The sequence below is a fragment of the Macrobrachium nipponense genome, chromosome 18, assembly GCF_015104395.2.
Source record: "Macrobrachium nipponense isolate FS-2020 chromosome 18, ASM1510439v2, whole genome shotgun sequence".
Taxonomy (NCBI): Eukaryota; Metazoa; Arthropoda; class Malacostraca; order Decapoda; family Palaemonidae; genus Macrobrachium; species Macrobrachium nipponense.
The window spans coordinates 22,708,389-22,735,029 of NC_087211.1; the positions used below are offsets into that span (position 1 = coordinate 22,708,389).

Genomic DNA, 26,641 nt, shown 5'->3' on the forward strand with positions numbered 1-26,641 from the left:
ATAAATTGGAAGTCTCTAGCACAATATTTCGATTTATGGTGAATTTATGAAAAAATAACATTTTCTTTACGTCCGCGCGGTAACTCTTCCGAAAAAATCATACGTGCGATTGTGGTAATGTTTGCACCATTTTAAATTAGCCGTTACATAACGTTTTATATATGAAAATGTGCGCAATTTCATGTATAATACAACAATAAATAGTTGAAGGTTGTAGCTATTCTCATTTTCGAAATATTTGCATATAAATCACGATAATAGAAAAAAAACCACGTTCGGTCAAATTTGACTCTACCGAAATGGTCGAAAAACGCAATTGTAAGATAAAACTCTTACAGTCTAGTAATATTCAGTCATTTATCTTCATCGTGAAAACAAATTCGAAGTCTCTAGCACAATATTTAAATTTATGGTGAATTTTTAAAAAAAAACTTTCCCTCCGCGCGCGGATTCTCCGCCACAAATCTCCGAAATGCGTAAGTCCCATTCTCGGAATATTTGCTCCGTTTCATATTAGGCATTTCATAGAGTTTTATATATGAAAATATGCGCAATTTCATGTAGAATAAAACGAAAAATATTTGAAAGTTGTAGCTTTTCTTATTTCCGAAATAATTGCATATAAAAAAATATATATATAAAAAATTCGACATTCGGTCAACTTTAGCTCGTCAGATATGGTCGAAAACTGCATTTGTAAGCTAATATTCTTACAGTATAGTAATATTCAATCATTTGTCTTCATTCTGAAACATATTGGAAGTCTCTAGGACAATATTTAGATTTATGGTGAATTTTTGAAAAAAATATGTTTACGTAAGCGCGTTACGAATTCATGCATTATTTTGTGATAATATTTTCTCTGTGTTGCTTTTATCGTTTTACAATGTGTTATATATCAAATGATCGCAATTTAGTGCACATTACAACGAAAAAAAAAGTAACTTGTTACCTTCAACCGTTTTGCGCACAGCGCGATTTGAATACAATTATATATGAAATTTCGTTTTTGCGCTATCATATATCGCATTATTTATATATGATAATGATAATTTTTTTCATTTCTGATGGTTGCATACTAAACTTCAAGCAATGACAAAAAAAGGAGCCAAAAATGAACTCTTAATCTTGAAAACTAAGCGCGCTGTGATTTTTTGAAAAAAATATTTTTTCCGCTTACGCGCTCACTCTCAAGCCCCTCCGGCATACGGGAGTCATTTTTTTATTTACCGCTCCGGCGTTTAAGGGTTAATTGGATTTCAATCTTTGATTCAGTCATTTTAAGCAGGCATTATCTTTCTATATACCACTGTTGTTCCCCCAAAACATCATGTCACCAATTGCAGTATTTTTCTCTCCCAGGACCTTCTTACTTTGAATGAGTGAAAAAAAAAAACATATCGGTAACTGAGAGAACAATTCACATCACTGGTGCAAACTTATTAACAAATTCAATATCTGCATACTTTGCTATGATTGAATAATAAAAGATATAAAGCAGGGCATTGTATGTATTATATACGTACGTACATATATGTAAATATACCACCGTGAAGTATAGGTATATACTGTGACACTAATTCAAATGCATTCCTATCACATGTAACGTAAGTACAGTATTTATAAATTACATGGTATAATTCTCATAGTCCTTGGCCGCTGGTGTCTGACAAAATTCATTCCAGTGTTTCAAGACTCTGATCTTCTGTGTCTGCATACACCAACTGTTTAGCTATGCTCATTAGCAGTTGGCAATGCTCTTGATTTTAAGGGCCCCATCAAGCAGCCATCTAAAAAGATTTTTTTTTATATTATCTGAATAGGTCACCCACCATTAATATCATCATAAAAATAAGAAAAATTAAAAAATACATACATTAAAATATATCCCAGTAAGATACAATGCTTACCTCCATACTAGCTGGAGAATGTGGAATACACAAAGGAACCGTTGAGATTCAGGCCAAACAGTTTTCAGTGCCTTCCTCATTGGGTCACTGTTGTCAGTGATAAAAGCTTTTGACTGACCTTGCCTGAAGAATGCCCTTTCACCAGGCACCTGTGGCTATTCCATGACGTCATGTCATTCTCTCTCTCTCTCTCTCTCTGTGGTGCGTGTAGTTATCCTCCCATTGGCAGAAGGCTGTGATTGGCTACAAGCAGTATTGAATGATGACATTCGGGGATGTGATTAGCGCATAGTGGTATTAAGACAACGAGAGTTTACAGATCGGAAATACGCTGCCAGGCCATACTGCGTAGTCGCTGCGGGATGTCCTAACTTTAAATGCGACTTTCTCAAAAGCAAGTTATTGTCCTTTAAATCACTACTGTTTCGTTAGTTTTCATCCAATTTCTGAATTTTATTTACTTTGTCTTTTTTTTTACTTTGTCTTTAAAAGTTCTATAAGTTGATCAGAACCAATCTTTGAAAATGTTTCTCTTTCTTTATGTAATATTACATTATTTATGTGACAGATTTTCATTGCAAATTTAAACACAAAATTAATAACAATAAATGAGACTTAGTTTAGCTTTTTATCTCGAATAGTTTTAAAGCAGTAGCCATTTTTGTGGATACATACTAAAATACCTTTTCTGGGCTCAGCCGTGTCGCTCCGTGAAATATATCTCCTTTAGCACTATTTCTACACTCCCTAAATATTGAAAAAAGCTGAACCAGTACTTAACTTGGGTGAAGAGGAAGAGGCAGATTGACGATCCATAACGATAAATAATACGTAGCTTAAAACGAGCGTGCGAACACGATGAGGCTATCGTTCAGTATGACGTCACAGACGCCTTCAACGGGGTAGCTGGGTGTGACCTATGGGTCGGCTCCCCGTATTTAGGGTCTTTTGATGAGGAAAAGGCTAATTGGAGGGGTTGCTGTGGTAGTGTTTAATACTCGCCCCAGTTTTATACCGACACCTTTTATATAGGTGAGTGAGTCAGAGGTTTCTGACATGTCCAATTTAGCAGTTCTCTGGTATTATAGCAATATTTTACTAGAAATAGTGCTAAAGGAGACATATTTCACTGGGCGAATCGGCTTCCTCGCCCAGAAATAGATTTTTCCTACGTCAAAATCCCTTTTTTAATTTTTTTCTATTGCAGATTTTGTCTTCAGTAGCTACAAGAGGAATCCAGGTGGAAAGGGTGTCTTAAAATAAAATTTCCAGTTTGTTATGTGCATTTTTGTAACCCAAGTCAATTTTTTTTATACCAGCCCCATAATTATATTCTTTTGGCAACATGCCAAGCACTGGGGTAACTAAGGCCATTCAGCACCAAAATGGAAATTGACAGTGAAAAAGTTTGAAAGGTACTACGGGAGAAAAACCTCGCAGTTGCACTATGAAACTATTGTTACAAGAGGGTGGACAGTAAGGTGGAAAAAAGAGAATATGAATGGAGGTACAGTAAAAGGAATGAAACAGGGTTGCAGCTAGGTAGGAGCCAACGGTATGCTGCAAAGAACCGTAAGTAATGCATACATTGCACTGCATGAGGTGCACTGACAGCACTAACCCCCTACACGGAGAACAGATTGAGAGATAAAGGTATATCTGCTCACTTGAAGGGGATTATTAAAACTAAAGGTAACAAGTTCTCAAGTAAATTTTTATCTGGTTACTGATTTTGAACTAAAATGCAAAAATAGCCATGTAATGTTGTTGATAGTACTTGAAAAAAATTAATTAAAAATTTTTTAACCAGTAAATAGACAGATACCCTGATATGAGTAGCAATAACAAGGTTTGAGTGGTGGACGGATTCACTCATGGTGAGTATCAACGTTATGCGCCATCAAGTTGAAGGAATCAGGTGGGAGAGTGTTTCCATTACTTTTACGTATTGCCCATAAATTCACTAATGGCAACTTTTAGACAGGCTAAGATTAATAACCAGGTGACTCATGACTGATTGATTGATTAGGAAATTTAGGTCTTGAAGACCAACTAGCGACCCCGTAGCGGGGTAGCGCCGCCAGTGCACCCTCATGTGCACTGTAGGCATTATACTTAAGGTTCTTTGCAGCGTGCCTTCGGCCGCCAGCTGCCCACCCTTTCATTACTTTTACTGTACCTCCTTTCATATTCTCTTTCTTCCATCTTACTTTCCACCCTCTCCTAATAATTAATTTATTGTGCAACTGTGAGGTTTCCTTCTTGCTACACCTTGAAAACCTTTTACTGTCAATTTCCATTTCCGCGCTGAATGACCTCATAGGTCTCGGTGCTTGGCCTTTGGCCTAAATGCTATATTCAATTTAATTCACCAACTGGCGGAACTCATCAGGATTATTCAGCACTGTAATGGCGATGATATATAGATATATATTATGATTAATAATAAATAAGTGAAACGATAACATCTTAGTAAAATTCAGCATTCAAATACTGTATGAATGTACAAAAATGAGGAATGATGGTGATGGATAAAACCAATAAAAAAAATCATTACTATCAAACTTTTATGTTTAAAATATATACTACTTAATATATATAAAATAAATGACTAAAATCTTTACTAAATATACTAAAAATCACATCTCTGGTTAGACTTTCATATAACCCATAAGTGTATCTACTTTTACACCATCATTTAAATTTTCTAATTACTTCCGAGCTATTAAGTACGTTACCCTAAGGCAATTAAATCAAATCTAGGACAGTGCACCAGCATGTGCTCCATGGATAGCTGACCATCACAGTGAACACAAATTGGGGCAATGGCTCCCTCTAAAATATAATTATGGGTGATGCGGGTATGGCCTATCCTAAGCTGTGTTAGGATGATCTCGAATCTTCTGTTACGATTAAAACCCGAACTCCAAGAATCAATACTTTTTCTAATCCTTGTGTACTTCCTATTTGTGGATAAAATAGGGAAGTCCATCTCTGCTGCCATTCCTTACGAATGTACCTTTTAATAACTGGACACATATCCAAATGTGACACCTTATTAGTTAAGGAATCACATCTTGCAGCATCCTTTGCTTCACTATCAGCCAGTGTGGTCCCTTCTATACCAGTGTGCCCAGGAACCCAACAGAACATAACTGATTTGTGGCGAACAGAAAGATAACAAAGCAATTCCAGAGCCTTTTGAATTAAGGGATGGGTAGGGTTAAACTTCTTCAGGTCTTCTAAAACACTCCTTGAGTCACTATACATATCTTACTGTGGATAGGTGGCTCACGAGCTAGTTGTCATGGGAGCAAGTACTGCCTCTCTTTCTCTCACATGACATCTTATATGTGCTCTTAAATATAGCCAAGTGTTTCTGTTGGTTTTAATTCTTATCTTTTATGATAATGTGTCAGTTATAGTTATAATTTTGCAAAGAAAAGTCCAAAGAAATTGTTTTGGAAAAAACATGTACAGTATACGTAATCCAAAGGTTACTGCATCTTCGATTGGTAAATTTATGTAAATATTTTACAACAAATATGCATACTCAAAATTTGTTCATGATTTTAGTTCTTATCTGTAATTATAATTTTATTGTAGTGTCTTACCGAACAATTATACAGCCGTGATTTCCACGAGCGGCAGGAGACTAAATTCAAATTTAGCGAGTAGGCGTCGCCAACACTGGTGGTGATGACGTCATCTCCCTCCACTCGCGGGAGAACCAGGTACAACTGCCCAGGTGAATCCAATTCTTTTCCTGCCGGCGTCCGGTGAACATCGGTGGTCGGTGCGGTTGGATGACTTTGCTTCTCTTTTTTCTTGTGGATTTGATCTTCGGAATTGGTGAAGTACTCTTTTTTGGCGTTGTTGTTATTTTGCATATTATTTAGGCGTTGCCATGTCGGATTCTAGTCCGTCGGGAGTTAGGTTTTGCATCTCAGGATGTAAAACTAGATTATCCAAGTTAGAGTATGATTCTCACACTAAATGTGTTAAGTGTAGGGGACAGGTTTGTTCAGCAGATCGAACATGTAACGAGTGTAGTGATTGGACTGATTCTCAATGGAAGTTTTTTAGTTCATACTCGGAGAAATTAGCTAAAGACAGAATTAGAAAAGCAGCGCTTAGGGAAAGTAAGCTTAGCTCTGCTTCGTCTTGCGATGCATCTGTTCCTTCTGTTTCTCCTCAAATTGTTATGTCTCCTTTAACTACACCTCCTATTCCTCTTACTAATCCCACTTCTCCGGCTTCCCGTGTAGTTCCTTCCGACACCATTGCCAGTCTGGAATTGAGGTTCGATCAGAAATTTTCGGTACTAGCGAATACGGTTATGCAACTTGGTAATTTGGTTAAGACGTTTTTGGAGAAAGCGGCTTCAGGTAAGAGTGTAGTTGAGGGTGCGTCTGTCTGTCCTGACACGTCTCCTAGACAAAGGTCACTGTCCAGCTCCCCTGCACCGGGGAGAAGACATACCGGAAGTCCAAGGGAGTCGATCGGGATTTGCCCACAGACAGGCGCCTCTCTTGTTGAGCCTGTTGCGCCTCAACAGGGCTCGGTTAAGCGTTGGAAAAGTGTTGCGGTTAGACGCCTTTCGAATGATTCAAGTGATTCGTCTACGGTCGCGCGGCGCTCTTGGCGAGATTCGCCCGTTTCGCGTCCCTTAAAGAGGTGTTCAGGCGCTGATTCTTTGCCTCCTCCAGTCAAGCGGTATAAGGAGCCTGAGAGTAGGGTTGCGCCTCGCCTTTAAGCGGCTCGTTCGTCGCCTCAATCTGTTCCTTTTTTGGCTCCATCTACTAGTAGAGATTGTGGTTTTAGCGCTGTAGCTAGCAGTTCTAAGGGTGTTTCTTTAGGCGCTTTCTCGTCTGTTACGCCTGATGCGCCTGTTTCGCCTCGAATTTCGGCGGCTCCGAGCGAGGCGCAAGTAGTTTTTCCGCCTCCTGCTGAACATTTAGGCTCTTCCAAGCCTACGTTAACTGTTTTTGATTCGTCTCTGGCGCCTTTGCGCAAGCAGTTAGAGATGTTAACCAACTGGATGAATGAGTCCAAGGGTGGTTCGAAACCTTTAGATCCGGTTGTAGTCCCGTCTACTTCTTCGGCAGTATCGGAGAATGAGGAAGAAGTAGAGGAGGAAGATTCACATCACCTTTCGTGTTATTCACGTCTCCTTAGATTTCTTCTGGTATCTTATCCAGATTATTTTGAGAAAGCGGCTCCGCGCTCCCCAACTTCGACTTTTTTGATGAGGAGGAAAACTTCAGACCCTCTCCTCCCAAAACTTGTTCTATCTAAAGCGGTTAGACATTCGTTGAAAGAGACGGAGAAATGGATGTCTATGAAAAGAGACTTAGGGAAGGAGCTGTTTGCTTATCCTCCCTCTAAGTTGCTTCGTAAGAGGTATAGGTTTTATGTAACTGGGGAAGCTCCTTCTCTGGGAGTTTCTGCCTCCTCCCAGGGAGACTTCTCCAGTTTAATCGACTCCTCTAGAAGATCTGCTTTCGCCGCAGCGAAAGTTTTCTTTACAGCGCCTGAGTTGGACCACGTTGTAAAGAACCAATTTAAACTTTTGGAAGTCTTTAGCTTCCTTGATTGGACTATTGGCGCTTTAGCGGCCAAGATCGAAGACTGTCCTTCTCTTTCACAGGAGTTAGCGGAGGATTGGATTGGTGTTCTGTCCTGTGCGGACAAATCCATTAGGGATGGATGTGATGAGTTAGCTTCGCTCATCGCCTTTGGTACCCTTAAGAAAAGGCAACTTTGGTGCTCCTTTGCTTCTAAAAGGGTTACTTCCCAACAGAAGTCTGCTCTCTTGTTTGCTCCTTTTTTGAAAGATAACCTCTTTCCAGACGATGTAGTGTTATCAATTTCGTCGGCGCTAGATAAGAAATCTACTTCTGATTTACTGGCACAATCTACTAAGAGACCTAAAGCTCCTTTGGAGACTGTTCCTTCGGTTTCTCCTCTGGCCCAAGCGCCTTTTCGAGGGAGAAAACCCAAGCGCTTCTTTCGGCCGAAGTCGAATTTGCGACCTCAGTCAAAGACCTCAGCCAAGGTTAACAAACCTTCCAAATGAAAGCTCGGTTTGACATGCACCAGTGGGAGCCAGGCTGGCTCTGTTTTGGGAGGAATGGGAAAACAGAGGAGCAGAAGCCTGGGTAGTGCAAGTAATCAAGTTCGGCTATCGTATTCCTCTCGTTTCACCTCCCTCGCTCTCACCTGTGCCAATTCCATTCCAGGCACACACTCTGGGCTCAGACAAATTTCTGGCGCTAGCCGTGGAAGTGGAAGCGCTTGTTCTCAAAGAAGCTATAGAACAGATAGAAGGGGATTTTCCTCCAGGCTTTTACAATCGCCTTTTTGTAGTTCCCAAGTCATCAGGGGGCTGGAGGCCGGTTTTGGATGTGAGCGCCCTGAACTTGCATGTCCAGAAAACAAAATTTCATATGGAGACCACTCGGTCAGTTCTGGAGTCCATCAGACAGGGGGATTGGATGGTTTCTCTGGACATGCAAGACGCTTATTTTCACATTCTGATACATCGCGAATCTCGGAAGTACCTGAGGTTCATGTTCGAAGGCAAGGTGTTTCAGTTTCGGGCGCTTTGCTTCGGACTGGCGACCGCTCCTCAAGTTAGGAAGCTGGCTGCACATATTAGGAGTAAGAATCTCCCTCTATCTGGACGATTGGCTTCTCCGGTCGTAATCAGAGAGTCGGTGCATGAAGGACCTTGGAACAACTCTGGATCTTGCCAGAAAGTTAGGAATTCTGGTCAACAAACAGAAGTCCCAGTTGGTTCCATCTCAGAGCATCCTTTATTTGGGGATGACTCTGAATGCTCAAGTTTTTCGGGCTTTTCTGTCCCCGAAGAGGGTCCAAGGCTGTCTGGAGACAGTTCAGGAGTTCTTGGACAAAAAGGTAAGTTCTGCCAATCAGTGGATGAGACTCCTGGGCAAATTGACGTCAGTGGAGAAATTTGTGACGTTGGGAAGACTGCACATGAGACCTCTGCAGTTTTTTCTGAGAGCCTCTTGGTGCAGGAAGACGCAACCAGACTCGATTACCTTTCCTGTCACAGATCAAATAAAAGAGGACCTAGGGTGGTGGCTCTCTCGGGCAAGGTTGGAAGAAGGGTTAGATTTACGACCCATCCTCCCGAACCTACAGTTCTTTTCCGACGCATCGGACACAGGTTGGGGAGCCCTGCTGGGAAATCAGCAGACTTCAGGAGCTTGGTCGGAGAAAGAGAAGTAGTTCCACATAAATGTAAAGGAACTTTTAGCAATTTTCCTGGGGCTCAGACAGTTTCGGAGCTTAGTAGAAGGTCAGGTAGTGGCAGTGCATTCCGACAACTCCACGGCTCTCTCGTACGTGCGGAAACAGGGGGGGACTCAGTCTTTCTCTCTATACGAAGTAGCCAAGGATCTCCTCCTGTGGTCAAACGAAGCGAAGGTTCAGCTAGTCCCGAGATTTGTTCCGGGAAAGATGAACGTCCTGGCGGACGAGCTAAGTCGTCAACAGCAAGTGTTACCTCTGGAGTGGACTTTGGACAACAAGATTTGTCAGAAACTTTGGCGCCTTTGGGGACGACCGTCCATAGACCTGTTCGCGACATCAAGGAACAACCGTCTTCCTCTCTTTTGTTCTCCAGTTCCAGATCCTCTAGCTTGGTCGGTGGACGCAATGCTGTTGGATTGGTCGGGTCTGGAAGCTTATGCATTCCCTCCGTTCGGTCTAATAAGAGAGGTGCTGAACAAGTTCATGTCGCACAGCAATGTAACACTAACGTTAATCGCTCCCTTTTGGCCCAGGAAAGAGTGGTTCCCGGACCTTCTCCAGTTGTTAGTAGACTTCCCCAGCTTCTTCCTCCAGAGAAGTGGCTTCTCAAACAACCTCACTTCAAGAGGTTCCACCAAAACCTGTCCGCTCTAGCTCTGACAGGGTTCAGACTGTCCGGAATCTTGTCAGAGCGAAAGGGTTTTCAAGAAGAGCTGCAGAAGCTATCGCTCGTTGTAGGAGAGAGTCTTCTAACAAACTCTATCAAGGGAAGTGGAGAATCTTCAGAGAGTGGTGTAGAGGTGCTAAAGTCTCTACTTCTGCGACCTCTTTAACGGAAATAGCAGATTTTCTTCTATTTCTTAGGAACTCTAAGAAACTGGCTCCTTCGACGATCAGAGGATATAGAGCCATGCTTTCTTCAGTTTTTCGTCATCGGGGTTTGGATATTTCCTCCAATACAGATCTGTCGGACCTCATTAGGTCTTTCGAAACCACTAAGCTCCCGCAGGATACAGTGGCTTGGAACTTAGATGTGGTGCTTAAGTTCCTCATGGGGCCACCGTTTGAGCCTTTGAAGTCGGCTTCACTCAGGAACTTGACTAAGACACTTTTTCTTATTGCACTAGCTTCTGCTAAGCGTGTCAGTGAATTGCACGCTATAGATAAAAGAGTCGGTTTCTCTCAAGGCAATGCTGTGTTTTCGGTATCTTTGACCTTTCTAGCCAAAAACGAGAATCCATCTAATCCTTGGCTGAGGAGCTTTGTGGTTAGGAACTTATCTGATTTGGTTGGACATGAGGAGGAAGAAAGGCTCTTATGTTCAGTCAGGGCTATTAAGCAGTATCTTCTTGCCACTAAGGATGTTAGAGGACAATCTTCTAAGCTCTGGACCTCGGTTCAAAATCCCTCTCGTCCTCTTTCTAAGAATGGTATATTGTTCTTTATTAGAGAGCTTATCAGGGAAGCTCACTCGCAGTCCGAGAACGACAATCTTTCCGTTCTGAGAGTTAAAGCTCACGAGGTTAGAGCAGTGGCAACTTCTTTAGCATTTAGAAAGAATTTATCTTTAGCTTCGATTCTTCAGAGCACGTTCTGGAGATCGAATTCGGTTTTTGCGAGTCATTATCTCAAAGAGATAGAAACGGTTTTCGAGAATTGTAGAACGTTAGGTCCGGTGGCGGTTTCTGGCATGGTGTTGGGAGAAACAGCACAGGGGTCGTCACCTCTATGCTAACTTTTCACCTTGAAATAGGTTGTCGAGTTCAAGGGAAGCTGGGGGTACTGAGTACCTGGGATACTCACCAGTCTGTTAGGTCAGATTTTATAATGGTTGGGTATATGTGTTTTTAAATCTGGTGTTGGGGACAAATGTTTTGTATGATTGGATTTCTGGTCTTAGCCCAGGGCAAGGGCAATCTTTGTTGTTACTATCCTCCGTCAGTCAGCCTTGACTCGCTTGAACTACGGAAGGATTCCACTCCTGTAGAGGCTAACTTTGGTCAAATTCCAATTCCTCTACAATAGTAAGAAGAGCACCGACCAGAGGCAGTAACAGTCTGCTGTAGCTCTCTTACAAGGTAAGGTACAACAGACACCTCGAGTGTTTACTGGTATTGTAATAAATGTAACCATTTAGAAATACTAGTGGTCCACTGAATCCCACCTTCCCATAAATTGTAATCAGCTGTATAATTGTTCGGTAAGACACTACAATAAAAATGAAATTTTCATTATTAAAATGAAGTTTTATTGTATACTTACCAAACAATTATGATTATACCCACCCTCCTCCCCTTAGGTGGACGGACGGGCAGAAAGAATTGGATTCACCTGGGCAGTTGTACCTGGTTCTCCCGCGAGTGGAGGGAGATGACGTCATCACCACCAGTGTTGGCGACGCCTACGCGCTAAATTTGAATTTAGTCTCCTGCCGCTCGTGGAAATCACGGCTGTATAATTGTTCGGTAAGTATACAATAAAACTTCATTTTAATAATGAAAATTTCATTTTTACAAAAAGTAAAATTATTATAAAAAAAACATGTATAACTTGGTAAAATTTAAGATTGTCTTGTAAAAGAGGCCCCATAAGGGGATGTAAATACATAGTCTTTTTCAACTTGTGGAGGGTAGGGAAAGTTTTTAAATTTTTTATTTTGCACCTTGTGCACTTGCATATCTTGCTCTTTCCATTGATGTCTTTTTTTCTTAAATTTGCCAACTTAAAAGTTTCTCTGGCCTGAGGTGCTGCATATTTAAGGGTTAAATGATTAATTTTAGAAAAAATTAGGGAAGAAACTTTTAGGCAGTGGTTCCCAAACTTTATCAGGTTGTTACCTACTTTTCATACAGGATACTGTTCATGACCCACCGGCCACCACCAAGCATAATCCATGCATAGGTATAAAACACATGGCTTTATGCATACATATCCTCAAATTATGGCTTGCTGCATTCTGTTACATGGCCCCCAGTTTGGGAACCACTGCTTGATGGTATTTATTTTTCAATATTATTGTGAGGGTAGTCATACATTAACATTACTACGTACTTACAGTTTATTTTTTTCCTAATTACAAATATTAATTAAAATTTGCACCTTTCTGTTTGACCATAATGTTCATTTGTAAGTTTTCATTGTAACTTGTTTAATTTAGTTTGTAGTTTAGTGAATTAAACTATTTTTTTTATGTCAGATTTTGGTCATGCTATATAAAAGAATATGAAATGTTTGCTTTCAGCTAGAAGCAGCTTCGTGGATATGACATGTTCTCTTGTTTAGTCATAGTTCATGTGTAAGGAGAAATGAAAATTTATCTTAATATCTTACCTAAACATATGGACTTCGGTAATTGTGGTACTTCAACAGATAAAATAATTTTTAACCTCATAAATTACCCAAAGCCCATGCAAATGGCTACCCATTAGGACAGGAAGAAGTTGGGAATTTCTGATGAGACACAAGCATTAATTTTGACATGTATGGCTACACATGATAAATTCTCCCTTGTTTAACTTTTGTAATGGCATGGACTAACTGCATATTCTGGTATAATTCCTCATTTACATGAATGATTGTCAGGAAGGTCATTTATCTACTCAGTGGTTTCAGTTTTTAAAAATAATTTTATTATGAATTAGTACAATGAAATCATTCAGGCACTTAGAAAGTATAGCGTTACAGTATATCAGCAAACTATTACAGTATTCTGATGCAATGGTAGAGTGAATAAAAGTTTTACACTATACAGGTAGCCCCCGGTTATCGACAGACTTCCGTTCCTGGGGGCTTGATGATAACTAACTGAAAATCACCGATAACCAAAATTCAAAGTTGGGCAATCCTCCCTAGACTGGTTAACAACATCTTAAGACCTTGCCATGGCCAGATACCTACCCAATATGCAATAACTCTTTAGTGAAAATGTGGAATTTCTTTTGCTTAATCCTTTACTATGGTCTGCATGGTAGTTCTATATATTTTTAATGCCTGATTCAATGAACTTACTGGCAAACAAAGAGAGAGAGGGAGAGTGTGTGTGTGTGTGTGTAAGTCACCGTTGTCAGAATGCTTTACGATATCACGATATCATAATTCACATCCATTGATAAATAAAAGAGTAACAGGGAATGATTAGTTAGTAACGTTATAATCGTTGCATAAATGTGTACAGCCAGAAAAGAACCAAACAAAAACAGTTATTTAGCTATGAACAATTGAGGGGTTTCATTTTTGCTGACTAGAAGCAAGAAAATCACAATGAAATGCGTAAAGTACGGTGAAATAAACTTACCTCGTAATCACCCTCTGCTGACTTTTCCAAACCAAAACACTGATTGCTTTGTTTGTATTTTATAATACAATAGTAATATAAGAATATATACAATATTATTGATACAGTGAGGTAAAGCATAACTTTTAAAAAATTCATGACAAAGATGCATATTTGTTTTGTTTCTATTTTATGAGGGTCATAAAGCGCCTAAGCTACCAATAACCAGACAATGGCACTGTAAACCATCTATGAATATATTTGCCCAGTTATGAATATATTTGACAAGCACCACAAAACCCAAACTCAGATAACCGGAGGCTGCCTGTATAAAATAACAGGTATCCCTGAAAGGAATGTTCAGATCAACTAAAATCATTTACAAAAATTACATTGTGCACACAAAAAGTGATTCATCAATTTGAAGAAGCACAGATGTTACATACCTTGTATTTATTATAGTTATATATAATGAAAATGCAGAGGCTGCAATGATGTAAAAGTCAAATTATAAATTGCAGTGCTACTTTGCTTTTGTAGATTGCAGTCATTCAAAATTGGTTGAGTTGTAGTTAAAATCTCAATTGACATCAGAATATAAGCTAATATGTATTTGTTTTATAAGAATTTTTATCATTTTGAGAAAATGCTTACTCAAATATTGCAATGATTTAGTAAACACGGACAAATTTTGTTGATCTGTATTTTGCCCACTGCCAGTTTTGAAAAGTCAACACCAAAACATTTATAATTATGGCTAGGAGTAATTCATTGGTCTGGTTAAACTACTAAATTAGTATAGTAATAAAAACCTTTGAGAAGCTATGTTCAGAGGGGCTTTACATATACAGTATCCCAAGTTACCATCCCAAAATGAAATATGTCCATGTAAAAATGTATACAAGGAAGTGGAGGTTGGGTTAAAAACCGAACTTAAAAATGGAGAAATATTTCACATATACGTATATTTGTTTCACACTTGAGGCACTAAATAATCGAGTCATTTGATACACACTTGTGATATATCTAAAGAAATGGGAAAATTTTAATTCGTCAAAAAAATAAAATGTTTGGGGCACAAAATTAAACTGCTTCCATTGTCATCTGGTGCTATTGTAACCCTAGTTGAGAGCTTTCCAGATTCCAAGTAGTATTTTGTTTTCTCTATTTCCCAAGTACCTAAAAAAATTTGGTATCCAAAAATTTCCTAGCTGTGGTTTCAACAGAGTCAAAAATGTTATGATGACATCTCGTAGCATTAATTGTCAACTATTGATTTAATGATGTAAGCACCAGATATGTTGCATATCTTATATTTAGAAATACTTGCATGTTGTAAAGTATCACATTCCCTAAATGCACTTTTCATTTTTCATGATGAACACAGTCACTCACTATACATGTCATACTTGCCAGGTACAGATATATCAGGTTGCTATACTATATTGTTTGAATTTTGTATGTCTACAAAGAAATACTGTAATGTTAAGCTTTTGCTTTCACTAATTAGCCTTCCTTGTCATTCTGTTAGCTTTCTTATTTGAGGCTGTCGCCCTGACAATCATTCATAGCAGTTAGATCACTGTCCTTTGTAGTTGCATCATCTCTAGTAGTTGCACCACCTCCCTTAGTAATAGTAGTCTCGTAATCTTCGGTAGCCTCTCCATCTCCCTTAGTAGTCTCGTAATCTTTGGTAGCCTCTCCGTCTCCCTTAGTAGTCTCATAATCTTTGGCAGCTTCACCATCTCCATTAGTAGTTACATCACCTTGCTTAGACGTTGCATCATCTTCAGGAATTTCACCTTGCTTAGACGTTGCATCATCTTCAGGAATTTCAGTAAAGTCCTGTTCTAGACTCCCCTCATCTGTCATTGACTCAAGTTCAATAAGTGATGCAGATTTGTTAAGGTTGTCCAGAATTAACTCCGAATTTCTTGAAGTCTCTTCAGGTTGATAAGGATCATCTTCCATATCTGAGGCATTCAGAGCAGAAAAGGTAGTTGTTATCACATCAGGAATGTTGTCATGAATAAGAACTTGATCTGGAAGGGAAAATATTATATGTACTGCATTTTTTATGGTGCCATGGTTGTTAAATACAACAGTGACATCTGTAAAACAAAATTCTGAAACAAAATCTTTTCCAAAATAAAACTGTAAATTAACTTCAGTACACATAAATGGCAGACTGCATAAATTCCATAATTTAATTTGTTTACAAATTCATGACTGTCAAGTAAGAAGTGAAAGTGAATGGTTTAATATGGGTGGTTAGTCATAAAAATAGCTCCACCAAACCACAATATAGCTTAAATAGTTAAAACCTCTACAACATAAAATTCTCTTTGCTTCTTATTATAATACAGACAGAGTTATTGATTTCTTTGGTTAAGCACCTTAGATCATTTTTTGTTACTCGTATTCTGCTAGAGATGTCTCCTTGATTATGGCTGTAATGTATGGATCCAGAGTAGGAACTTTTATGCAATTTTGTTTAGTCAAGGATCATACAGATAAAGCTTAGGCTTCAATACCTCCACTGTGCATTGCATATCCTGTCTCAGATAAGTTTTGTATGTGTCAATGTATGTACTTGAAAATATGTATTTGTTTCATCACACGAGTACCCATTTATAGGATTATCAGACAAAGGCATGTATAGTTCTGGGAACACAAATACAAGTACGTACATAAACTTCTTAAAAGAGCTATAAAAGGCTCTCTTAAGCCTCCAACCATTGATTATGATACCATCTTGCCATGTCCTTGCATTAAGGTCAAGGGTGACATCACTACCACTAAGGGGGACAAGGTAAAGTGTCTTTGCTGACAGGTATAAGGCCACCATTGTGCCAAATTTTGTTCTAGGAGTTCACAAGTTCTTGGCAAATGCACTTATTTTAGCCTACCAAGTCTTTCATTTGGAGTGGTCCCTTCACTAAGGTGCTTGCAAGGCCCCTTGGCAAGTTTGGAGCATGCTTTTGCTGGATCTACTTGCCACATCTTGAGTATACCATACTTGAGACTGGTAACGATCTAGACATCTACGCTTAACCCTTGTTCAGATTACTAGGACAGGTCCTAGTTCAGTTTCATACATCAACAAACTCTCAGATGACTCATAAATCACTTTCGTTGTAGCAAGTGTGGTTTCTAGGCCTTCTAAACCTCAGCATACACAAACCCAGAGCTCTTCACAGTGGAGGGGTTTCCTGCAGCAGCCTCATTTCCATTAATATCACCTTCATCCAAAGTCACTACAACTTCGAACAAGTCCTAAACAACATTCCTTTATCTGGGAAAATGGGCGTAGGTCATTGTGACAAATAGGGTACCATCCATTCAAAGCATTTTTCATACACTAGATGACTTCATTTACATGAGGAACATTAGAAAACTCTCTGTTTTAGCCAATCTATACTGTACACTATCACTAATCCTTATACCAAAATGGAACTTTTGCCATTGCTAGAGTGACGCACTTGGCATTATCAGAACACCTATGTAAGATGCTACTTAACTAATGTAGCACTTGATGTTTATGACACACATGGGGGCATGTATATCTTGGAGTCCATTTTGGGATCATCCTCCATTGCAAATCCATTATTCTGCAAGAACTCCCAAAATTTTTGGTGATCAATTTACTGCTCCTTAGCTTGTCACTGGGAAGGGATTTAATTCCTTGCACCTTCCCTCTCTTTGAGAGAGTGCCTTCTTGAATTTATAGCTTCATTGTACAATAGTCTACGTTGAAGTTGTGTGATGAGTGTGAGGGCTCTCATAATGGAAAAATTTCTTTTCCCTAAATTTAAATCTAAATACAGTATATTTTTGTTTCTCTCTTTCTCATTGTTACCTCAATCTATTTCATATGTTATTAGCTTTTTGTAACCACAACTTCTAGAATCAACAGCAGGAATAAACTGCAGGATTTCCCCATTGTTGCACTTTTTAATCCTTTTCTTCTGCTTGATTTACTGCTTCACCTTATCACGCTGACTGACCTCTTTAACTCCCTCTTTTCAGTCTTGATTATCAAGGAACTATGAAATAAAATCCATTCCAAAAACCACAAGGCAATTAATTCACAGGTGAACTGGAACTTTGGGTTTTACATTGAACTACAAGAACTGTATTAGCAAGGTGTCAAGGAAGTAGCACTAAACAAATCATTATAAGCCACTAGAAATACAATGCACAGTTCTGACAAATAATTAAAGCAGATCTCGGTCATACAAGATCCTTCACCTTCTGCTGTCTAGAGAAAAATTAATAAAAGCTTAGACAACTTTACTACATATCCTCCATCAGTTTTGAAAATCAGTGGTCAATACAAGTGCTTTGGATGTAATTAATGCATTGGCTAAACACTGAAAATGTCTCTTGAAATTCAGAAGATTCTTTAGACACTATTAACAGAAGTACAAAAACCACTATTTTGCATCAGACAAGGAGGAATTTTACCATTCTCCCTTTACAGAAAGAGAATTTGACTGTACTGTCAACATGTGGTGATACAGTCCTGATATTACACTTTTTAATGATGATACTATGACATATCATAATGTCCACACAGGTGATTCATCTGCTATAGACTTGAGTATTTGCTCATCTTCACTCTATTTGGATTTTAACTGGTCTGTAGATGAATATCTAATGACAGTGAACATTTTCCCATTCATCTGAAGTTTGTGAGAAATGTGCCCTCCAATTTTCCTATTAAATGGAAGGAAAAGAAACCAGATTGGGTCAAATTTCAATTAGATATTAACCTCTCCCAGAAATTGGAGTCCTTCAAGTCCCACGTTAAGGCTTATGAGTACTTTGCCTCTGAACTATTGAACAGTGCTGAAAACTCTATACCAAAGACCGAAGGGAAACCACTCAGACCTGTTGTTCTATGGTGGGGTAAAACCTGTGGTAATTTAAGGAAAATTACCAGGAAATGTTAAGGCATTACAAATCCAGTCAGTCTGCAACAGCAACAAGCAATGGCAAAACAGAGGAAATATTTTAAAAACATAAAAAGAGAATCCTGGTTTTTTTTTGTATAAATGGCATAAATTCTAAGACCCCAACCAGGTTGATCTGGAAAAAGATTAGAAAACTAAGCTGCAAATATGTTCCACACCAACGGCTCGTCTGAAAATCAATGGAGACCTTGTCATCAAGCCAGATGAAGTTGCTGAAAAACTGGGTGAGCATTTCTCTGAAGTATTAAGTTCTAGGAACTATTCAACTTGTTTCCTGAATATTAGGAATTCAATCATTTCAAGGGAATTAAGGGATGCTCTATCATCATCTAAATCAGCATTCCACGGGAATGATAACATTCTTTATAGCATGCTGAAAATTCTTCCAGATTCGGCAAAATCTTATCTCCTTAAAATCTTAACAAAATATGGGAAACTGGTATTCTTCCACCTTCTTGAAAGATTGCAATTATTATTCCTGTTAAGAAACCACTGAAAGATCCACGTCTTCCTACAAGCTATCGGCCAATTTCTCTTACAAGTTGTGTGTGCAAATTGTTTGAGAAGATGGTGAATTCTAGACTAATGTGACATCTAGAGGAAAATGGTTTGTTATCATCTGTCCACTTTGGATTTAGGAGAAATCATTCCACTCTGGACCAACTACTAAGATTATCAAAACTCTGTCAGACTACTGCATGGGAATACTAGGTAATATGTTAAAATTTCATCAGGTCATTTCTAAGTGATTGATATATTAAAGTTGGAATTGGAAATACCTTGTCTAATGCTCTTGAGCCTGAGGAAAAGTGTATTGAGTGTGACCTTATTTGCTGTGGCTATAACCAGCACTGTTGAATGTGTCTCACCTCTGGTAAAGGCATCTTTGTGTATGACCTTGCTATTCATGTCACTAGTTATGATGCTATTGCAGCTTGTAATTTCTTGCAGAAGTCAGTTAATGCAATCAGCAATTGGGCGGATAACAATGGTTTTCAATTCTCCCTCCAAAACTGTGGCAGTTCGTTTTACTAGAAGTACTTGAAAGGAAACCATCCCAAATATTAAGCTGAAAGACACACTAATACCATATGAGGAGATGAAGTTTTTAGGGATGATCTTTGATAAGAAACTAACATGGGCTAGTCATATTGACTCCTTAGAAATAGCGCTAAAGGAACGTATTTCACTGGGGGACACGGCTTCCTCGCCCAGAAATAGATTTTTCCTACGTCAAAATCCCTTACTGACTCCTTGAAAATTAAGATAAAGAAGTCCCTTAACATTTTAATATTGACTCCTTGAAAATTAAGATAAAGAAGTCCCTTAACATTTTAAAAGTAGTCTCAGGTTTTAACTGGGGTGCTGATAAGATGTCACTTTTATGGTTATATGACTTGTTATTTAATACAAAGCTTGAGTATGGTTGCCAAATCTACTCTTCAGCAAGTGCAAGCAAACTTAAGGAGTTGGATGTAGTTCATCATGCTGGTTTAGGAATATGTATAATATATAATTTCTGGGCTCAGCCCGCGTCGCTTCGTGAAATGTCCTTTTAGCACACATTTCTAAGGTAAATAATACTAACATTACCAGAGAAAAAACTAAAATGGAATGTCAGAGTATTCTGACTCGCTCACCTTATATAAACACCTTATATAAAAAGGTGTCGGTATGGTTTCTGGGGCAAGTGAAACAGCTACCACGGGTCTCTTACCATTTAGATCCATCCTTCTACAAAATCCCCCTACTTGAGAGGGCCGACACAAGGCCCACACCAGCTACTACTACTACTAGCGCTCCTGACGCCATCACGAGCGCCTCTAGCTGTCATCCTTTCAGTTAGCACCATCTTGCACGCACGTGTTTTTTCTTGCTGTGATTTTGTGCTCGCTTTTTTGGATTTATCCTATCACCATGGAACTTCAAGCCATCACCGCAGCTAAGTTAAGTACTGCTAAAGTGTTTCACTTAATTTTAGCCAGCCAGGGTCCGTTAAACCGTTTTTATTTAGGTTTTAAGACGGCGCCCTCCCCGGCATGGTTATAGAGTCGTCTCAGGCGGCTCGCCCCACGTTTCATTATTTCATGCTTCTTCGGTCTCCCATACCATTGTAGCTTGAATTTAGCAGTATATATATGCCTACATTTTGTGCGTTGTACAAGATTTTACGTTGTGCTTTACTAGCTCTCACGGGGATTTCTAGCTCTGTTGAGCTCGTAGCCTACATCACCCGTAGCTCAGTGTTCATGCATGCATGTTCCTTTGTTTAGGTCTATTTAGGCTCTTTTAGGACATCTGTGCTTTCTTTTAGTCCTGCCACCCTGGCCGCCGCCCTCCATACCTACGTATCGGCAAAGGCCAGCTCCCGAGTTGTTCGGCACCCTCCCTTCTGGGTCGGATAGCCTAGCTTCTCCAGGACGTTGCTTTCTCTCTATCTGTTTATTTATCTTCTCTTCCCCGTGTTGTATTAGGCTATTTGTGCATGCTTGAGACGGTTAGAGGTAGCCTAGGCCACCTCAGACCGCCTGGCCTGTCTTACCGCGTGGTCTTACCACGTTCACACGGCGAGCCAGGCGATCGCCATGAGCCACCCGGCTAATGTCCCCACGCTTCCTCCCCTCCCCTAGGGGGGAGGAGTACTGCTCGCTCACGTTGCCCATGGGAACCATCCGAGCTCCCTCCCCCACCACTCCGGCGGTGGGTCCCCTTGGCTCCGCCAGTCCTTAGGTGTGGTGACTGAGAGAAGCTCCGCCGCATGCGCCTTTCACATATTGCCTTATTTTACATCTTATCGGATTTGTTATTATTTGTTATTCTGTTTCGCTAAGCCGGCGGAGTTCCCGCTCACCATCCGGGTTCTCCTCCTGCCTGCGAGTTTTTGTTACGGCGGAGCTACGCTCCCCCGACTAGTTTTTTATTAGCCTCCTCATGCTCCTCCCCGCTGTCCTCGTACTCCTCGCTCCGGCGTATAGGCAGGTAACTGGTTTGGTGAATCTCCTTATTCCGGTAACACCAGAATCGTACTGAAACTAGTCTACCAGCTCTATTGGACACCCACCACTCACGCCAGGAGAGAAAGGGGAGGCTAACCCCTATATGTTTACCACTCCGGTATCCTCCGGTGTCATAATATATCACTTCCTGGACTTAGTCCAATTAGTCAGTGTCGATACTCATGTATCTATTCACTTACAGGCCACCTATTGCCAGGAATCTGGATGCAATGCTGTCCTACAGGCCCCTGTGGGCACGAGGTCTGCCGGACCCATGCTGTCTGCGCTATTCACTTCGGGGACATAGCGGTCTGGCACCACAAGAGTTGCTCCATTTGTTATGATCTAGTAGATCAGTTTACCTCCGGAGTAAGTACCGTCCGGAGAACAACTGTTATATGATTTGGCCTATATGTATACAGTCCTAATAAGTGATATATCTATATATAAACATATAATTTTAGTTTCCCTAGCTTAGTATTCATACTAACCTTCTCTTACAAGCTGCTCAAGCCGTCAGGGACACCGCGTCAACCACCTTGAAAGCCTGGGTCGGCGGGTTCGGGAGGAACGTCACCAAGGGGCAGCCCTACATCCTCGACAAGAAGATGGCTGCTCTGATCTTCCCCGGCGGGAAGACGACCTCCTACGTCGACCCGGCAGCGGCGGCCCCGTACATCGCCACCATCCAACACCAGGTGGCTCAAGCCTTGGCAGACCCAGGAAACTCAGAAATCATCGACAATGTGGCGACTCTCAATTTGGACCTCAAGCCCATGGCAGTAGGATAAACAGGTAGGATGTTAGATGGGGCAGGTTTGCTAGGGGCCCAAGGGCTTCCCTTGGGTCCTTCTGGATCGTCTTCCCCTATCCCTTCTACCTCTCCCTTCTACCTCTCCCTTCCAAGGATTTTCGGAGAGTGAACTTTCGGTCAGACCGAAGTCCACCCAAGCTACCCCTAAAGTTAAGGGAAAGCGGGAACCTAAGACCCTTGAGAAGACGCTGCCTAAGAAAACAGCACCTACTGCTTCTCATAAGACTTCGGCTCACCATCCCGGAGCAGAGAAGCCAAAATCGTCTTCTTCTCACTCTAAAGGGTCCAGAGGCAAGTCCTCGAGGGACAAAACTCAGCTCCTGTCTGATCCTGAGCCTTTGACCTCTACAGGGACGCTCCCTAAGACTCCCGGCGGAAAGAAGGAACCTAGTTCCTTTGACTCAGAGGCCTTCACTGCAAACATCATGCAGCAAATGGGGAGCCTAGTTGGAAACTTAGTCCAAGATAAGTTTCAGGAGATGCTTTCCCACATCTCATCTTCCTTCGAGGAGTCAGGCCAGTCGATCCGGAACATTTTGGAAAGGCTGGCCAGTCAGGAGAACCTGATTGCAGGTCTCCGGGAGAACCCAATGGCAGTTCTCCCCCAGCCCGGTGTGGCTGCTCAGGCCATGCCAGACTACAACACCCTCCCTCCTTATACGGCGAGCAATCCTTGGAGGATCTCGTCCTATGCCCCCTTTAAGGATGGGATGCTAACATTGGCAGATTGTGGTACTCGAAGGCTTGAGGACTTCGAGTTCCACCCAGCTGACTTGCAACCCCCCTTCATTGGTTACGCCTGCCTTACGGAGGCAGCTATGAGGAGGGAGGATAAGATCCCCAAAGAGACCGTGATCTTCAATCGGGATCAGGCTCAGCGAGATTGGCTAAACCTAGAAGAATGGGAGTGCATCAACACCAGAATGCAAGTATAATATATAATATACTAATACTAAGTGGAAAACAGTTCAATGACCTTAGTGCAGGCGGCGACGTTACAATTGTTCAACTTCGACTGTTGGTGTTCGAGATGTGCGAAGCAGCAAATTCCGTAGTCACTTACACAGGAAATTTTCGTAAACATACCCAGTCGCATTGAGGAGATTGCACACACAAATGGCCTGAGCGGAATGCTCAAGCACCTGTTCAGAGGTCAAGAGAGTTTACATGAAATAGAAAACGCACATACTCTTGAGGGAAGTCCAACATGCGTACATTTTTATGTCCATTTGCATGCGTGCATTCATATGTATGTTATAGCAAGTGAATGGAATAAAATCTAGTATGATAATTAATGGGGGAATTATACAACAGACGTTGAGTGTAAAACCAGGCCATAGGAGGTGTTGGAGGTCCACAGAGAAAGGTAAAGTTAAAGAGACTTTGAAAACTTTACACATTGACATGGATTTCAGATGCCGTGAATTGGGCAGTTTGATATTTATGGATCTTTTTTCAGAAGGATTCGATTGTTGACACCTAATTATGAATTCTCAAGAACTTTTTCTTTCCAACATGTTTGACAGAGCCTCGCGAAGTTATCTGAGTGAGTGGTAATAATTATTCATTATGAATACATAGAAGAGTAATGGTGTTTAAATGATTCTTGGGATTTTTTAATTCATTTTATTAAACTCATGTTAGCTATTTTGGGGAAAATAAAGATATATTTTTGTAGAAAGAGTTTGAATTCGCCTGAGCTATATTTAATGATTGACTTTCAGCTAGCTACAGGGATGGCAGGCAAATTCTGTAACCAGGTAGGTCCGTTACAAGATAGGAGTTCTCTCCTTTTAGTGAAATGGGGTCATTTTGACACTCATAACATATACTCTGGTACATTTAAGACATCTTCAGTTGAAAGCCTATATACCGACACTGAAGAGCTCCCTCTAGACTCACATCAAGAGGAACTGGGGCTGCAGTATATGGTCAAATGAAGAGGTTCCCCAGAAAACCCTGCAGCATCTATTCTTAACCAAAACAATCCACAGCAGTTTGCAAATGCTAGAGCATCCAAGCCTTTTCATGTAAGAATTAATGCTGCAGTTGACAGTCTATTAAAGACCTAAAAATTAAGGCAATATGTTGCTCTAAGTTGCCCCCTTGGTTGATACCAGAACCATCCGTCTGTCAGAATGCTGTGGTTAAAAAAACCTGTTAATGTCAAAGAAGTGATGGCTCGATTTCTTGATCATGACCAAAGACATCAAAAGCCAAATCTCTTGAGATTGTGTCTGCTCTACAGGGTAATAATATCACCATACACTCAGATTATTATAGTGTACTCGTGGCCATTGAGCAATATAACCCTAAACATCTAATTATTCAACATATTCAAGAATGGTTGTATAGGCTTGCTTCCAAATTCAAATCAGTCCATTTTTGCTGGGTCCCTGCCCATGTATGTATTGCTGGTAATGAACTTGCTGACCATGAATCAAGAGATGTCATTACTAAAGAAGACATTCTCTTTCACCATATTCCTGCTACTGAACCACAATAAAAAAGTACAAAAAGATCAGACAAAGTATTGAACATTCAATCTGGATTCCAACAAAACTGTAGGGTAGAAACTATATTACGTATGTTGCCTGAGAATTGGCCATACTCGATTGACCCACCGGTTCCTCTTAGAGGGGGTAGCTGCACCAGTCTGTATGAAGTGTGACTCTCCTCTTACTGTTGGAGCACATTATATTACATTGCCATAGGTATTCTACAGCATGGCAGAGGCATGGGTTGGTGGGCAGGGATATAGCAGAACTGCTTGGTCTGGATGTAGCTTTTAATAACATTGTTGGATTCCTCGAAGATAAGCATTTTTATATGTAAATATATGTATGTGTATGGTATGTGTGTATTGCCATAGTTTTAAAATCACCTTTATTTTATTATTTTAATAAATTCATCACCATAAATATTCACCTCAAACCAAATTCATTTTAGTGCTGAATAATCCATCTGGATTCCAGTGCTTAGCTTCAGGCCTACATTTCATATTCCATTCCATTCCATTCCTGACAATCCTCCCAACCTGTCAATAAAGTATCTGTGTGTATTGTCATTCATACAGACTGAGGAGTCTGGGTGACCTGTATCGCCAGAGATTCCTTCCAGGATCAAGGCTGAAGTATCTCCCCACATTTTTTAATCTTTTGATGAAGTCGGGCTCACATCTTGTTTGTTGCATGCGATAGCTAGAATTTGTTCATTTTCATTTGTTGTGATCCAAGTGTGGGATCTAATATTGATGCAAATTGCAACAAGCCCATCATACATTCTAAGTGCCTTTTGGAAACTCTGGGCTGTGCAAGGCCCGTTTTGAGGACTTGCCTTATTCTGTTTTCAGCTACTGAAAGATTCTGCTGGGTGTGAGGTTGGATTTTGCCAAATTATCATAAAACATTTTGACTGTAGTCAGCTGACCATTGCTCTTAGATTTTTCAAGCACAAATTTATTGTGGGCCCCCAGATTGACCAGTCGTCTAGGTGGGCCATTAGTTGTACTTTTGATTTCTCAAAGAACTACCATTACTAACTTTGTCAAATCTAGGGGCAATGTTTAGCCCACAGGGCATGACTCTCAATCTGTACATATCTTTCCGTATCCAGAGCCTTATGAAGGGAAGGAAGGGAACGACAATAGGGACAAACCAGTATGTATACGTCTTACAGACCTATGTTTGTCAAAGTCTCTTTTAGAACAATTGAATGCACTAGGGCAATGGTAGTTGTTAAAAAAATTTGGCAAAAAATATGCTTGTTCAAGGGTGATAGGTCTAGGATCACTCTTTGTTTGGAGGAATCCTTTTTTGGGGACATTTAGAGAAGTTCCTGTTGGTAAATATCCACGTTTCTATATGACTCCCTTTAACAGGCCTTTCTGCGTGTAACATTCCTGAGAGGAGTCTGGTTTTTGGACAAACCCCTTCACAGGAGGGGAGAGACTGTTTCCACCCTGGCCCGTTCAAAATTAATGCTGTGTCCCCAAAGGGAAGACTAAAATTGCCTGTGGTGTCATTGAAGTCGACCCCCAACCATACCATTCCTATTGGTGTCTACCTCTTCCTCTGTGTCTGTCCTTGATAGGCACATTTGTTGCTTTTCTACTTCCTATAAGAGGGTCTTTGAACCTTGTAAAAATAATTTTCTTGCTGTTTTTGTTGTCCTTTTGTGAAGCATCATCCCTTCTGGACACCTACCTGTTCTATGAGGAAAAAACTTTTGGGGCAATTCAGGGCTTACCTTTTAAGCATGCCTTTTTGGGTTGGGTAAGGGCCAAAGTTTTGGGTTTTTATTTCCTAAATCCATCTTCTTCCCAAAAGAGAGTACTCTTGTACAATTCTATTGGTGCCAATAGAAACAAACTCCTCAAAACAGATCTTATA

At 40.3% G+C, this 26,641-nt stretch overlaps 2 protein-coding genes across 8 annotated transcripts in view; one reads left to right on the forward strand and one right to left on the reverse strand.

Annotated features, from left to right (window-relative positions):
- Window positions 1-26,641, forward strand: part of LOC135196922 (meiosis-specific nuclear structural protein 1-like) — a 508,419-nt gene that overhangs the window by 464,359 nt on the left and 17,419 nt on the right. The window contains exon 11 of one of the 3 annotated variants that reach the window (XM_064223757.1): window positions 3,118-3,187. The exons of the other annotated variants lie outside the window; for them this stretch is intronic. The gene's annotated coding sequence lies outside the window, so the exon portion shown is untranslated. Of the gene's footprint in view, window positions 1-3,117; window positions 3,188-26,641 lie in introns of those variants that run through there. 3 annotated transcript variants of the gene reach the window in all.
- The window catches only part of LOC135196921 (receptor-type tyrosine-protein phosphatase eta-like), a 416,919-nt gene continuing 403,075 nt past the window's right edge, over window positions 12,798-26,641 (reverse strand). For 3 of the 5 annotated variants that reach the window (XM_064223752.1, XM_064223751.1, XM_064223754.1), the window contains exon 23: window positions 12,798-15,506. In XM_064223752.1, coding sequence (XP_064079822.1) covers window positions 15,001-15,506 — 506 coding nt within the window. In that variant the 3' untranslated portion in view covers window positions 12,798-15,000. The remainder of the gene's footprint in view (window positions 15,507-26,641) is intronic. The other 2 variants (XM_064223753.1, XM_064223756.1) reach the window with 2 other exon arrangements.